This window comes from Poecilia mexicana, unplaced genomic scaffold (genome assembly GCF_051168715.1).
Source record: "Poecilia mexicana isolate PSO_F unplaced genomic scaffold, ASM5116871v1 scaffold_5, whole genome shotgun sequence".
Lineage (NCBI taxonomy): Eukaryota > Metazoa > Chordata > Actinopteri > Cyprinodontiformes > Poeciliidae > Poecilia > Poecilia mexicana.
In genome coordinates, this window is record NW_028263374.1 from 11,898,895 (window position 1) to 11,913,611 (window position 14,717).

A 14,717-nucleotide genomic window follows, 5' to 3' on the forward strand; every position below is an offset into this window, starting at 1 on the left:
CCCTGAAAACACGATGAGTTTCTGTAAGGGCAAAAGTCTGACTTTTTTTGTGCTTTTAATGCTTTTTGAAAACTCACTTGTCAGGAAGTATTTTATTTAGTATCACAAAAACTAATTATAATACAAAAGAGTGAGCTGGCAGCTTCCTTTTTTTTTCAGCGTGAGAAAAAACTTGGATATTTCTGGGGACAGGCCAACAAAAACCAGGGACAGCCCCCGTTTTCTGGGACAAGTTGGGCAGAATTAGAACCTTTCAACATTTTTCATGAAATTTATCTAATGACTTTTCAATTAGTTCAAATGCACAAAGAGGATTTTGCTTTTATGAAACATTTTTGAGTCTGTAGAGGATGCAAAACATAGTTAGTTCTCCTGCTTTGTGCTTCTGTATGTGGCTGTGACGACACCGCAGGGAGCTTCACGGCTGAATGTTTGGACTGTAGTTTCCAGGGTAGAGTTTAGTTCAGAAGAGAGGAATGGCCAGAACGTTAATGATTCCACCAGATAGCTTCATTTTGCACAAGGAAAAAAACGTCTATATTTCCAGTATGTTTACAGAAAATAGCTCACATAGTCTAAGAATAGAATCCAAATATGTTATTTTCTATCCTTGTTTATTTAAAACATCCAGAAGGAATATGCTGGATGGATGTGGCAGGATGAGGGCATCTGGACATCAGACACTTTGGGATGTTGAGGCTCGTCCTGAGCAGAGCTTTTGGTTCAGATTCCTTCTTCTGCAGTGTGAGCTGAAATCACAGAGCCACCAGGGAAGGCAGCTGGGCAGTGAGGGCTGGAGCATGCAGTGCTTCATCATAATTACCTAACTTTAGCATTTTTTCTGCAGTCTCTGCCATGTGTGTGTAAAAATGTCGCCTGTTGGTTAAGGGGCCAACAGCAAACTTGACTTGTGCAGATTATTATGGTTAGCACTGCCAAAACATCTGCATAGTTTTAATGTTTATACAAGTATTCAAGTTTCCTTCCACAGTCCAAGAACACTCATGTCAGGTCACACTGCAAATCCAAACGTGACATTTAACGGAAAACAATACATTCATTCAAATCTGTTTTCATCAAATTGCTATCAACACTCCTTAGTAGTGAGTTACTTAGAATGGTTGTGTTCAAGCTCTCGTCGAACTTTATAACATGCAGCGCTGGAAATTCAGTCAACTAACAGAGATGTATTGGAGCAGGGAAACATCTGAAATATACAGGAGACAAGAGTTTAAGGACCACTGTCTGGAAGCAAAACCACATTCCTGATTAAGTCATAATATGGAAGTTAATTAAACTACCCTGTTGGACGAATCCGTTATTTGATTGGTTGAGATGTCACTGCAACATTCTGCTCTCCAGCTGAACTTGTTTTTGCTTTGGCAGGGAGGAAGGGGGTGTGTGTGGGGATGGAAGGAGTCCTGGCTGGTTTGCATTGGGCAGGACAGATGCAGTGCTGCACCCGCGTAAAAAAAAAAAAAAAAAAAAAAGAACCAAGGAGAGCTTGTGTTTTAAAAACACAGCAAAAACTAAAACAAACTGCAGGAAGATAATAACTGCTGTTTGGTCAATCGCTGGGTTTTTTCTGTGAACTTTTCTCCGTCCTTCATGACTTCATGACACCTAGCAGACTGTTTGCTGGCCATTAATGGAACAAACTGGTTAATGGCTAATGCTCGTCCTTCCTGGGCGGCTGTCTGCGTGTCTCCTGTCTCTGGTAATAGCTGCTCCAGACACAGGGCAACGCTGACCAGTAAGACATGGTGTCACCTGGAAAATATGGTAGTAAACCTGATATTAGAACATGGCACACCCAGAAACACACATGCAGCAGTTATTTTTTGGTACAGAGTTGTTATTCACGTCTCTTAAGGCTTCTAAAAATATCAGAATTAAAAGCTGAAAACATTTTGTATATATGTATAGTTTTCTGCGACTACCAGCATTATTTCTATTTGCCAAATGCCAGAATGACAAGAGAAAGAAACAGTTTGTTGCTATGTTTAAAGTCGGATGTTTACGCAGCTTTAAACAATCTGGGAAAGCCCAGACGATAAGGTCAGGACTTTGTGACCTTCTGATAGGTTGACTCACAATGTCTAAGTTAAACGGAGGCAAACCTGTTAATGAATTTTAAACCAAAACCTCAAAAACACTCCTTCCTGTTGTGACATTATGGGAAAATTGGAAGGATTTAACTAATAGGAATTGAACCTTTGAAACTCCATAAGTCTGAGTCATCCTTGGGAACAATGTCCAGATTCTTGGAGGCTCCTGGTTCATCTGTTCAATTATTTACACAGGCATACAAAGCATAGCACCATATAAAAACTAGATGGGTTTTATGTGTTAGAGATAAACAGGTTTTGGTCCAAAATGTGCATCGGTTGCAGTTCAAAAGCAAAATACCTTGCTCTCTATCATGGTAAAAAAAATTGTCTTCATTGACAAAAAGGCCAATCACAGTGAGGAAGAAGCCATTACCTGAAAAAATATATATTTATATGCATAAAAACGCCAGATTTCCTGCAGGTATTTCCTGAAGTTAAATTTGTTTGGCCACAATTATCAGAATTACTTTCCAGCAGGAAATGGGGATGCTCCGTCCCAGCTGTGATGTTCGGTGGTGGCAGCATTATGCTGTGTGGTTGGATTTCATTGGAAAGAAAAAAAATAGAAGCAACATCTTAAAACAACAGTCATAAAGTTAAAGGGACTTTAAATAGACATTTACTCTAAGCACATAACCAAATTAGTTACAAAGTGGAATAAGCACAAAAAGGGCAAATCAAAACGTTCTACTGTAGATCTCACAGAACATTTCTATTATTATTTTGGCATTTAGCAAAAATATTATATTTTTGATCATTCTGATTCATCTAAAAAAGAAAAGCTTGGTCTTTTTCATTGTCAGACAGTGAAAAAGGTTACGTGTATTTTTATGTAGTGGAACTAAATATTTGATAGATGTTTATAAACGGCTTAGTTTGTCATTTGGACAAATCCGTTATGACTTTTCCTGTAATTACGTGTCATGAGAAAAGCAGCACAGGGACTTTTATAATATTTATTATTCTTATTTGGACTGAACCCAAATGACTACAAATGATTTCATGCTGCCAGACTCAACGCCTTTTATGAGCCATTTGTGCTCATAAAAGCTTTTTTGAGCACAAATGTCACCTGAAGCTGCTCACTTCAGGTGACATTAAACTTTGAAATAAATATGTGTTATAATCCAATAACATTGTCAAAATCCTCTTTTGCCTTTTTGACCTGTTTTGCAAGGGGGAAAAAAATGGTGCCGCTCGTAATATTCAATCTCTATTTGGCCATTTTTTTCCTCCTTAACCTGAGTTTGTCTGACTTCACATGTCTTCCTCCTCTGCTGGACACGTCTCTGGATCGGCGCCACGTCCCCTCAGTTTGGGTCGTTTCTGGCTTCTTCCCAGTAATTCTCAATTACTGGGCTTGGCAACTCCTGTCTGCTTCGCCTTCATAATGAAAAGCGCACTGTCTTTAGTTTTACTGCCGCTGGCTCACACCCAAAATACTGTATTTGAACTTTTCTTTGACATTGTTTCACCTCTTCCCAACTTCTGTTGCAACATAAAACCTGTTCAAAATTATACATCTTCTATTATTGAAGCAGAATCCTTCAAAGAAATATTAAAATGCTTATGTTCTGCAGGAATACTTTGGATGGACATTTACATATCTGTGGAATTAAAGCTGGTCCCATTTATGTAATGTCTGAGCAGCGGTAATGTGACAGCAGCAGCTCTGACTTCAATCTATGAGGAAAACAGCCTTTAAAGGGAAGGAAACTAAGTGATTTGTTACATGGAGCAAACTGTGCCTGACCCGTACAGACAGTGTTCTACCAAAGGAATAAAAAGAAAGATTAAAACATTACGAGACGCAGTTTCATAAAAGTTATCTGTCCAGCGACTTCATCTGCAGGGGATAAATAATGGCTCTCAGTTTGAGTTTGTTATGTAAAACTGGCCATTATTAGCATGGAGCAATTCAAGCTGAAGTGGCGCTTGGAAACCAAGCGTCTCTTCTGCTGTGAGAAAAATGTAACCTTCTTTAAAAGAGCAGGAGATCTTAGGCTGAGAGAGAGAAACCACTTAAACCGTGTGAATGTGTCGGATAAGATGGAGCTGACGAGATTAAGCAACCCAACAATGACATGTTTTCCAGTTAGCTACTGCATGCATGAAGCTTTTACCAGTGGTGTCCAAATTAAATCTTTAAATAAAAATAATTCCCACAAAAAGGACAACAAGAAACATGACTTCTTTATTAGTTCTTTTACTTTCTCAACTTTAAACTAAAGACACATGCATTAATTAAATGAACAAAGTACTCTAAGATAACTACTAGGATAAGGTAGACCTACAAATAAACTTAGTTATTTGCCTTTTTAAGACAAAGGCGAATTTTCAGATTTTGGAGGTGGTCAAATATTTGCCATTTTCTTGATTTTAAAAATAATTATTTTCTATGTTTTCCCTGAAAACAGCAAGTTCAAAAAAATGGTTTTGCTCTGTGGTATCTCGCATTTTCCATTTGCAGAACATTTTTCATTTGTTTGAATATTGTTTAAATGCTTCATACCAGTGAAAAAAACTTTGAGAGGCTGCAGGTGGCAGAGCAAAATTAACTTCAGCTTAATTCAGCGTTTTTGTAGAGTGCCAATTCACAACAAATGTCGTCTCAAGGTATGTAATCGTACATACATTCCAGTTATCTAGTTATCAGTTAATTATTCAGAGTAGATTGAACATTTTCTATCTAAGGAAACCCATCAAACTGCATCAAGACTTTGGCTCCAACATTTAAGCTTGAACCTCGTGCAACTAAACTGCAACTTCAGTGATTCTGAATCTAATCAAAACTGAGTCACTCATTCATCATGTTGCTGATGCCAGTTGATGAACTTGATTATTGTACCTCTTGTGACTCAAATACAAACTACAATCAGCTTTTCCCCCGCCTTTACTTTACTTTTTAAAACTCATAACTTCTGAAATGCCATCATTAACAAACATTAAGCTTTTTTTTGCCATCTGTCAACGGTAAACTTGTTAAATACAGTTTTACACTGAACATACAGCCTTGTTGCCTCTCTGACATTCTTGCTTAATTAATCATCCAAACTTTGGACAGGTTAAAATCCTCCCTCTCCATTAACATGAATTCATTATTCCATTTAAGACTTTGGTTCCTTTTCTGCAGATCATTTTTGTCATATTCATCCTTAGGCTTAATATTAAGTCAAATATTCATCTCGAGACAATTCATTCATCTCTCTGCTGGGCTCGATGTGTGACTGCCGTGTTGTTGAAACATGGCAGTCACAAGAGTCAGTAAATTCAGAAGAGAAAGCTTGCCAATGCTATTATCCAGTAACACAACACAGATGTCCGACCCTGCAATAGCGGATCTCGTGTAGAAATGAGATTGGAATAATAATGTTGTAATCAGCAGTTTTCCTAAAACATTAATGTTGAGATACATTTTGTCTTTGTCCTTCTTTTAAACTTTTATTTTTCCTGAAACGACTCGGTTTGTTTCTGCACAGTGAAGACAATGTGAATCACAAGTCGCCTGTCTGATTTCAAGCTTTAATGTGAAGAACAGACACGACTAGCTGGACATCAACAAGCTGAGGTTTAGTCGTGTTTTTCTCTGGAGCACCTGTTCGGGTCGGAGGGGGTACACGATGTACTAACTAATTCTCCGAGTCAGATGAAAATTCTCTGAAGCACTCGGAGGCAGTGAACCCAGTCAGGGGGGAGCTGGTGCTGTGCCATTTTGTTTCCATCCAGCCGTAGGATCTTCATCCTGGAGTAGGACAGAGGCCCCACCTCTCTGCAGAAGCTGCTCACGTTGAACTCTGTCGAAAACAGATGGCATTATTCAGATGGTTACTTTACGTTTTGAAACTTGTTATCCTCCCCCCCCAGGGTGACAGTCGGTGATCTGTCAGAACATTGTTTATATTTGACAGAGAGCATCAGTTTCACACTGTAGCGTTTCTTTTGCATGCGTGTCCTCCTAAGTTCGACTAGCTCAGACATATTATGCAATTTTGTCTATCAAAAACAGCCAGCTGCAGTCTGGTCCTCTGCTCACAGAGTCTGCATTTACCATTAGAGGTCTCAGGTGCAGAGGTGAAAAAAGAAGCAGTGGAAACTACTCAACCCATTTCCTTTTTTAACCCACTGCAGAGCTTCTTCCCCTGAGACAGTGAGGTGTTTTTATGCTGAAGTTTTTCTGTTGACTGTCTGTCTCATTAGGATAAAGCTCCTTTGTTCGTTGCGAAAGCAGATTATAAAACCAGAGCACATTTTTATTTTTGCCAGAACTCACTAACAGACTATGCAGCTCCTGCTATTGTAGAGCCTTGCACAAATATCCTTACTTTTTAAACTTTGTCACATAAAACCACAAACGTCAATGTATTCTATTGATTTTTTCTGCAACATTTTAATTGCACCTTTTTCTGCAAATACAGCTCTGAAAAGTGTGTTGTACGTATGTTTTGAGCCCCTCCAGTAAATACTTTGCAGCATCACCTCTGGCTGTCATACGATGTAACAAAGGGACCCAAACGCAGGAAGTGTGCAAAATCCTAAGACAAATAGGAACATGGAGGAGGCCCTGCTACCAAGCAGGTCCAACCTGTCCAAACTTTCTTAGAGATAAACACTAACCAACCTTACAACTAAACTGGTCAATGTGAATGCACAAATTACAAAAGCAAAGATTTTATCTAACATCATGTCTTTAATAATCCTGTACTGATTGCCACAGGTGAAGATTCAGTCTTGTTCATTGTGTGCCGTTCGGGTGTTTTATAAAATGTTATCTTGTTGGTTGGTAATGTTAAACAGTTTTGAGCTAAAAGTGCATGATGTGCTCTTGTCTTATGCTTATATATATATATATATATATATATATATATATATATATATATATATATATATATATATATAAAACCCATGATATGTTTGTTACTTATTTTACCCACTGTCTCGTTCCATCAAATCTGTCCAGCTTCTCTTTCTCTGCTCTTGAAAAAGCAAAGTGTTCTCACAGCATAATGCTGCCAACACCACATGGATTTTGTTTTCAGGGCATTGTGGGTTTAAATTACTCACAGATGGATTCTGTTTACAAATTAGGTCTCTTCTGAAGAAACCAGATTTTATTTGGAGGTTTCAGAGTAAAGAGGGATGAAAAAAAATTAAGAGACCACTTAAAATGATCAGTTTCTCTGATTTTACGCTTTATATTTATATGTTTGAGTAAAATGAACATTGTTCTTTTATTCTTTGAACTATTGACAACATGTCTCTGAAATTCCAAGCAAAAAATTTTGTATGTATTGGCAGAAAATGAGAAATGTTCAAAATAACAAAAAAGATGCAGCTCTTTCAGACCTCCAATAATGCAAAGAAAACAAGTTCATATTCATTTAGAAACAACAAAACTAATGTTTGTTTAGAAATCAATATTTGGTGGAATACCATGTTCCTGTCCTTCTTTATAATTATGCACTTGTGATGTCTACATAAAAGCCTAATAAACAGGACCGTGTGAAAAAGTTCAAAGAGCAGAAATACTTTTGAAATGCGCTGCAGGACGTCTTGTCAGGCACATTTTGGCTCCTGCACCATCAAACCAGCTAAAGCAACAGGGAGCAGACAGACAACACAGAGCAACACAGATTGGGGGAGGGGAGCAGCTTCATCTTCTGCTCCATCTGGCGCTCTTATACCTCTGAATCTCTCCCAGATGTTCTCATACCCCTCTCCCTGCTTTTAACCTACTTTCCTCACATCCAACCAATTAATATTCAGTCACCTTTCTCCCCTTCTCCACCCTCTTCTTACATCTTTGTCTCAGCTTCTTGCCATGCAGCCCCAACTCCTCCCACATTCATATGTAGCAACTTGTCTACAACAACCTGAAGCTACAAACAATTTTTTGCTACATTTTCTCCCTCTTTGAATCAAAGCCTCTGCATTCTTGATGCATGTGTGTATCAATGAGTCAGCTCATTACCTTGAATGCTATTGGCCTCCAGGTAGAGGTACTGCAGGGTCGTTGGAACCGTGGGGGTGGTGGTCAGCTCGTTGTAAGAGAGGTCCACCTCCACCAGGCTGGAGTGGTTAAAGGCCTGCGGGTGGACGCTGCTGCTCTGCAGGCCGCAGTGGCTGAGGCGCAGGTGCTTCAGGTTGAGAAAACCTTCAAAACTGCCCTTGTCCAGCCCAGAGAAGTTGTTGTAGGACAAATAAAGCTGCTGGACAGAGGGAGGTAAATGGCTGGGGACGGCTGAGAAATAATTTCCACTGATGTCCAACAGATTCAGCCTGACGAGACCTGAAAGACAGGAGAACATCTTCACACACATGCAGGAGTTAATCCAGACAAAATGTGTTTTGTCACCCCGAAGGGAGATGAGAATTAAAAACAAATGGACTTAATTTATTTTATTCTTTTTTGCACTTACTGCAGATTTTGAATTTGCACTTATAAAACATGCAATAAACACCCAAACAAGTCCACAAACACTGCAGAAGACATGAATGGAATAGTTCAGTATTTTTGTGTGTTGTTTCGGTTAAAAGGTTATGAGTGTATTTAATTTCTTATTTATGATGTAGCAAGAAATTAATTTAACATCTTCACAGGGTAAAAATCCAGATTATGATTATAATAAAGAGTAAAAAATATTCTCTTTCACTGAATGACTAGATAATGCTTCAAAGTAATTTTACTGATTTATATCTATAATGTGCAGAAAGAGACGCACAATATTGGAATCTACTGACCATTATAATTTCCATAATGTATTAGAAATGTTTATTTTGTTTGTCATCTCTGGATCTTCTCAGTCCAATTTCTGTCAGATTAGCCCATCTGTTTATGCACCTACCAACAGTTGCAACAAAAAAACTTTAATTAGTAGCTTTATCGATCAAAGTTTTTTGATGTTTGATTAACATTTCAATGAAATAAAAAAAAAACAATTATATGAATTCTGAAACCCTAATAGTTTCTTCAAAAGTTGTGACTTTGTTTAATGAAAGCTTGAATCTAAATTTGCTTTTTGAGTGCATTTTGGATATTAAACTCCCAGATGGGACTGGTCTACTTCCCTCTCCAGATGTCAGAGGTTCAGTCCAAATGTACGAAGAGCAGAACTAACAAATGACCCCACCTTTGAGGTCGCCCTCTGTGATGGTCTGCAGCCTGTTTCCCTGCAGCAACAGAACCGTCAGCTTCTGCAGGTTCTGGAAAGCTCCTGGGCTGATGCTGCTGATTCGGTTGTAGGCCAGCCGCAGCTGTTCGAGTCCGGCCGGTAAGCCGCCAGGCACCGATTTCAGGTTGTTGCGGTTCGCAAAAAAGTAGCGCAGCTGAGTCTGGTTCTGCAGAGAGGCCAGCTCCAGTTCGTTGCTCTCCAGCTGGTTGTTGTCGATGATTAGCCAGCGTAGCCCCGTGATATTAGCCAGGACGGGGTAGGACAGGGATGAGATCTTGTTGCCCTGGGAACAAAAGAAAATGCATCCCTAAAGATGCTGAATTATTTTTTCTAATGCAGTATAAGAAGTGAAAATGAACAGGGCTCCACAGTGACTCCACTGGTGAGGCATTCAGTTTAAAGGTAAGAGGTTTAGATCTTTTTATATTGAGCTACTTTGGCTTCTCTGCATAGTTTAAAACATGAACATCACCCAAACAGGACTCACCTATGAAAATTTGCTAAAACAGAAAAAGGTATTTATTCAGAAACATAAACAGTTTGTATGTAACTAATGCCAACTGATGCATTTTGAAATACTAGGGATTGTATTGGAAGAAATTTGCCACTGTCTAATGATTGGAGTTGTGACGCAATATGCTTCATTACGGTACTCTAATTGTGTATATTAAACACCTAAATTTAAATCTGCTGTAAGTGCAATATTAAAACAATCTTTGAATCTTGAATCTGCATGAAGAATATTGTTTTTATACATTTTCTGGCAGTAAGGTGGTTTAGCAGGTAAAGAAGATTAGTGAATGGAAAACATCATGGAAAAAAATAACATTTCTGCGTTTCTTTTTTATTCTTACCTGTAAAAACAAGTACTGGGTTCCTTGCGGCAAGTCCTGGGGGAGGCTTTCAAGGCCTCTGCTGTCACAGTAGAGCGACGTCGGCCAGTGGATGGGACAGTCACACTGCTCAGGACAGGCCTGGTCATTGTTAGCTCGAAACCAGGCCGGGTCAATCCTTCCCTGCAGACTTAAAACGCTGGGCTCGCCCAGCAGGCGGTTAATCCACAGAGGAATGCCACCATAGTCCATATCGGTGACTAATGTGGCCCATGCAGAGTCAAAGCCACACAGCAGCACCAACACGCCACAGAACAGGGCAGCCATGGAGCCAGAGGACGAGACTGGCAACTCTGGCAAGGAATCAAACAAGGAAATAATCATTGATTAATGTTTTTGTGTCTGTGCCTAATGGTAAAAGTCAAGAAAAGTAGGTCGTTTAACAGTTTATTGGCCAAGTCAGTAAATAATTTCAAACCATTCCTGGAGGCGGGTTATTTCTCATGTTACCAGCGTGGAGAGCAAAAACAGGAAAGCTGATCAGAGTCTATGAGTTCAGGATAAAAGAGCAATCATGGAGGTAAAACTGTTAAGAGGCTGCAGGAGCTTTAAGACTGAGGAAGAAGAAATGTGTCTTCCATCAGAACAGCAATTTAAACATAAATTGGCAAAACCTGAAAATAGATCATCAAAGTTGCTCTCTAATCTGGGACGTCAGATAATTGATTCTATGTTTCTTGCCTTGCCAGGGGAATATTGTGTGTGCAGTATTATGTAAAAGCTATCTTATCTAGCTTTATATCATGTTACTCCCTCATCAAAGACATCCCTGGAGTGTTGCACCAACATGCATGTTTGAGAAATCATTTGATCTCCGTGGCAACCATTTAGTTGTGCAAAATACCATGGGTGGACCTAACTCCGCCTTCGAGACACAGCTCCCCCTTGGAGGGTCGATTTTCACATCACAGACTCACCCCTCCCACAGGACAGGTCACTCAGCTCCTTCAGACTAGCCAGCAACAATTAGCAAACACTTGAAGGAACAGCGCATCTGCTAGGCTCATTATACAAGCTACTTCTCAGTTAAACACAGGTAAAAACGCACTTAAGAGGTTAACAGAGGAGAGACGATGTGATGCAAATCTGAAACTGGTGTGTTGGAAAGATGGGGAGTTTCTGAAAAAGAGGCCCAATTTCAAGGCGCTAAATTACGAAGATAAATTTCTTTTAAGTCATATTTGATAAATACCGAATTTTCATAACAACTGAAGTTAACAGTTACTTAATTGTGCTACAAAGTGATACTATGTAGCCGGAAAACACATGATGCTGCCCAAATTAAATTATAATGTTATGTACATCTAGAATTTTATTACACGAAAGTACATATTTTCACATAGAAAGTCCCATTCTGCAGCCGAGGTTCAACAATTGTTATTAATCTGAAACACTTAAAAAGAAAAAAAGACTGAGACATTGGTTTGAGTTGCAGTAGCGGATGGCTTCTTAAACATGCATCATCTATTAGAGGAAATAGTGTAATAATTTCCTGATTGCATAGAAGGTTACAGTAACATGTGCACGACAGTTCACACACAAAAAGTTTTTAGGCAGAGGTAATTTGCAGGAAAGGTCTGAACAATCAGGAACTAGAACTCGATTAAAATGATTACACCTTGTTGCGTTGCAGTGCAACGACAACTCAGAACACTGTCAAGAGTTTACAGTAATGAAACAAGGATGCATTGTAGTGGTGATCATTTCCAGCTTAACCAACCACACAAAGAGGAAACGGCAGCACAAGAGAAACAAAGAGCAAAGTGACACTTACCTGTTTGATCAGAAGCTACACACAGCAGAGACAGGGCTATCCCTCGTTCTCACTGAAGCCCTTGGGAGACATATGTGTGTGTGTGTGTGTGTGGGTATGTTTTTAAGCTACCAGTAGTGTTTGCCCACTGTGTGATGCAGTCCTCCTTTCCAAACATTCCCCACATCCCACACACCAGACCTCCTCCATAATCTTTTCACAAAGTTGAGTCTTCCTTTCCCCCTGCAGCAATTGTTAAACTTATATTATTTTTATGGCAACATCTTGACTTGCTTTGAGGAGATGCACAGAAATACATAAAAAGCCTGATCAATTAAGGAAGTCACTGTTGTCTAGCTAGTGTGAGTTGTTTTAGATATTAAAACAGACATTTTAATAAGCACATATTTCAGTTTGCATGCGTGTGTGTGTGTGCGTGCGTGCGTTCGTGCGTGCGTGCGTGCGTGCGTGCGTGCGTGCGTGCGTGTGTGTGTGTGAATGGGGTGTGTAAAATGTGTTCTTGCCTGGAGGCACAGAAGCCACAGAGTACCTGGGGAGCCAAAGAGACCATTGTGTGTGTATGTGTGTTACTGCATGCTCTGGGCAAGTGTGTCTTAAAGGAAGAACCGAAGCTTCTTGCAAACATCTGTCCAAAAGTGAGCAAAACGGTTCCAGATTATTTTCACTCCATAAACCTGGGGAGCATTTTAATAGAAGGAGATGTTGGGGAAAAAAACAGCGCCCTCTAGGAAAGCGGAGCAGACATTTCATGAAGAATATTTGTCATTTGTGAAGCTTTTGTAGTTGATAACTAAAGCTATAACTAAAGAAGAATCTAGGCAATCAAACCATTGATTTCAACCAAAAATATTTGGTTGAAGTTGGGAAAACCAAAACTTACAAGTTTTTACTTTAAAACAGAATTTCAGCAGATAGTAAATGTGTTAGGATGTCTCACATTTGACTCGTCAGACATTTTAATTTAAGCATTTGGTGCCGGAGAAATTAAATATCTACATGTTGCAGTTTCAAGAACAGCCATCATAGATGTTTTCCAAAAATACACTGAATAAAGAAACAGATACACATTTTGTTTCTTACTGCCAGGAGTTAAACACAAATTTCTCTTGTTTTAGATCAAGTTACCAAAATTGTTTCTATTTGACAAATGCCAGAAAACTTAACAAGAAAATATTTTACAGATATTTTTTTATTATTATTTGGTGTATGACAACCTCTGGTTTAAACTGTATGTTTGAAGCTTCAGCATTAAAAGCCAAAATATTTCCAGGGTTTGGTTTTGGTTTTGGTTTGGCAGCAATGCTCTAGAATAACTAAATGTGTGACTACATTCTAGTATGGGCTAGTGCAGGCCGGTTCAGACGCTGACTCACTCTGCAGAAATGGGACTTGCATCACCTTTGCACACACACTTCCCAGACAGCTTCTAAGTTGTGTGTGAAATTGGGATATTTTTAGATTTGCATTTACGTATTAACTAATTCACTAATCTTCTTTGCCTGCTATACCACCCTACTGCCGGAAAACGTCTACAATTATGCATGTACAAAATGTAGAAAAAGTGTCTCCCACGGTGAACATTAGTTTTGCAAATGAAGGTAGAGATGTGCATCGACTGAATTCAGTCAAACATTTTATTGTGAAAACAAAAAGTGGTTTTTGTTCAAATCGAGGCAAGAATGCAAAAGTAGCCCCTTTTTTTGATGATGCAGGAAGTTTATAGGTGGTCACACACTGTTCAGGATAGTTTGTGTATTCTGCTTCCCAGCTTTATTCCAGAGAACAGGATAATACACATCTGGTGTAATTTCAACAAATAGTCCTGTTTTACAAAAAAATAGTCATTTAGTAGCTTTTATAGCTTTACTTAATCACTGATGTTCCTCCAAACATAATGAAGAAGTGTCTCCAGCAGAGCTACCTCTGTGTCTGATTAATTTCAAAGGGATTGCTTCCTTTGGATAGTTTGAATATACTGCTAACTGTATTTCCTTAGGCATGCTGGTGATAAACCAATAATAGCATCTTTTGAAAATAATGTTGTTAGGAACAATCCACATTAAATCTGGACCTGCAGTAAAATGTCTCTCTCCCACAGAAGGACATTTTTATGGATCTTAAAGAACTTTCTGTGATTGTTATGAATCTAACAGGATAAGTTGCATCAATTATAGGTGACGTTGTTTGATCAAATGGTTTCTCACAAACACTTTTCAGCTTGCATCCATAGCCATGTGATTCCTTATCTTTTAATAATGAGTAACTAAGTATTTACTGGACCTTTTCCAGCCATAGTAAAGTTCTTTCAGTAGTTGTGCATCAATCAGTGTTTTAGCTACTCAGGTAAGTTTTATGCTCCTATTTGATCTACTGAGACTCACAGAACAGCCAAGATGTTTCTCAAGCTGAAAGGGATGCTGAAGATGTTTTATGTTTGCAGGGAATTTGCTGGTTCTCTTTGGAAATTTAAAGTTGCAACATTAACTTTAAAGATGCACCACTGTTCAAAATCCCAATTCTTATGAAGTTTAAAACATAAATAAAAACACAGTACAATGATTTGCAAGTCCTTTTCAACAACCTTCGACTGAATCCACTACAAAGACAAGATATTTAATGTTCAAACGGATAAACATTATTATTTTTTTACAAGTACTCACATTTTTGGATTTTGATGCCTGCAACACTTAAAAATGACTGTACAGATTTACACATCAGATGGATAAAAGTTCTGTCACAGTTCAGGAAATTTGGAAAAACTTACTGCAGA

The 14,717-nt window shown here is 38.8% G+C and overlaps 1 protein-coding gene across 1 annotated transcript; it reads right to left on the reverse strand.

Annotated features, from left to right (window-relative positions):
• Positions 1-4,286: 4,286 nt before the first annotated feature.
• LOC106933883 (lumican) lies at positions 4,287-12,018 on the reverse strand. Its single transcript, XM_015013412.2, has 5 exons — positions 11,948-12,018; positions 10,135-10,466; positions 9,239-9,563; positions 8,080-8,397; positions 4,287-5,905 (listed from the first exon to the last, which is right to left on the reverse strand). The coding sequence occupies exons 2-5, from the start codon at positions 10,438-10,440 to the stop codon at positions 5,754-5,756; spliced, it is 1,101 nt and encodes a 366-aa protein (XP_014868898.2). The 5' UTR covers positions 10,441-10,466; positions 11,948-12,018; the 3' UTR covers positions 4,287-5,753.
• Positions 12,019-14,717: the final 2,699 nt, after the last annotated feature.

What these genes read in the sequence shown, in the direction of transcription:
- LOC106933883 (XM_015013412.2), bottom strand. Translation starts at nt 10,440, where the DNA reads ATGGCTGCCCTGTTCTGTGGCGTGTTGGTGCTGCTGTGTGGCTTTGAC. An exon ending in CCCAGTACTTGTTTTTACAG is followed by an intron (nt 9,564 to 10,134) that starts GTAAGAATAAAA and finishes TTTTGTTCCCAG; the next exon opens with GGCAACAAGATCTCATCCCT. An exon ending in GGAGGCCAATAGCATTCAAG is followed by an intron (nt 5,906 to 8,079) that starts GTAATGAGCTGA and finishes TGTTTTCGACAG; the next exon opens with AGTTCAACGTGAGCAGCTTC.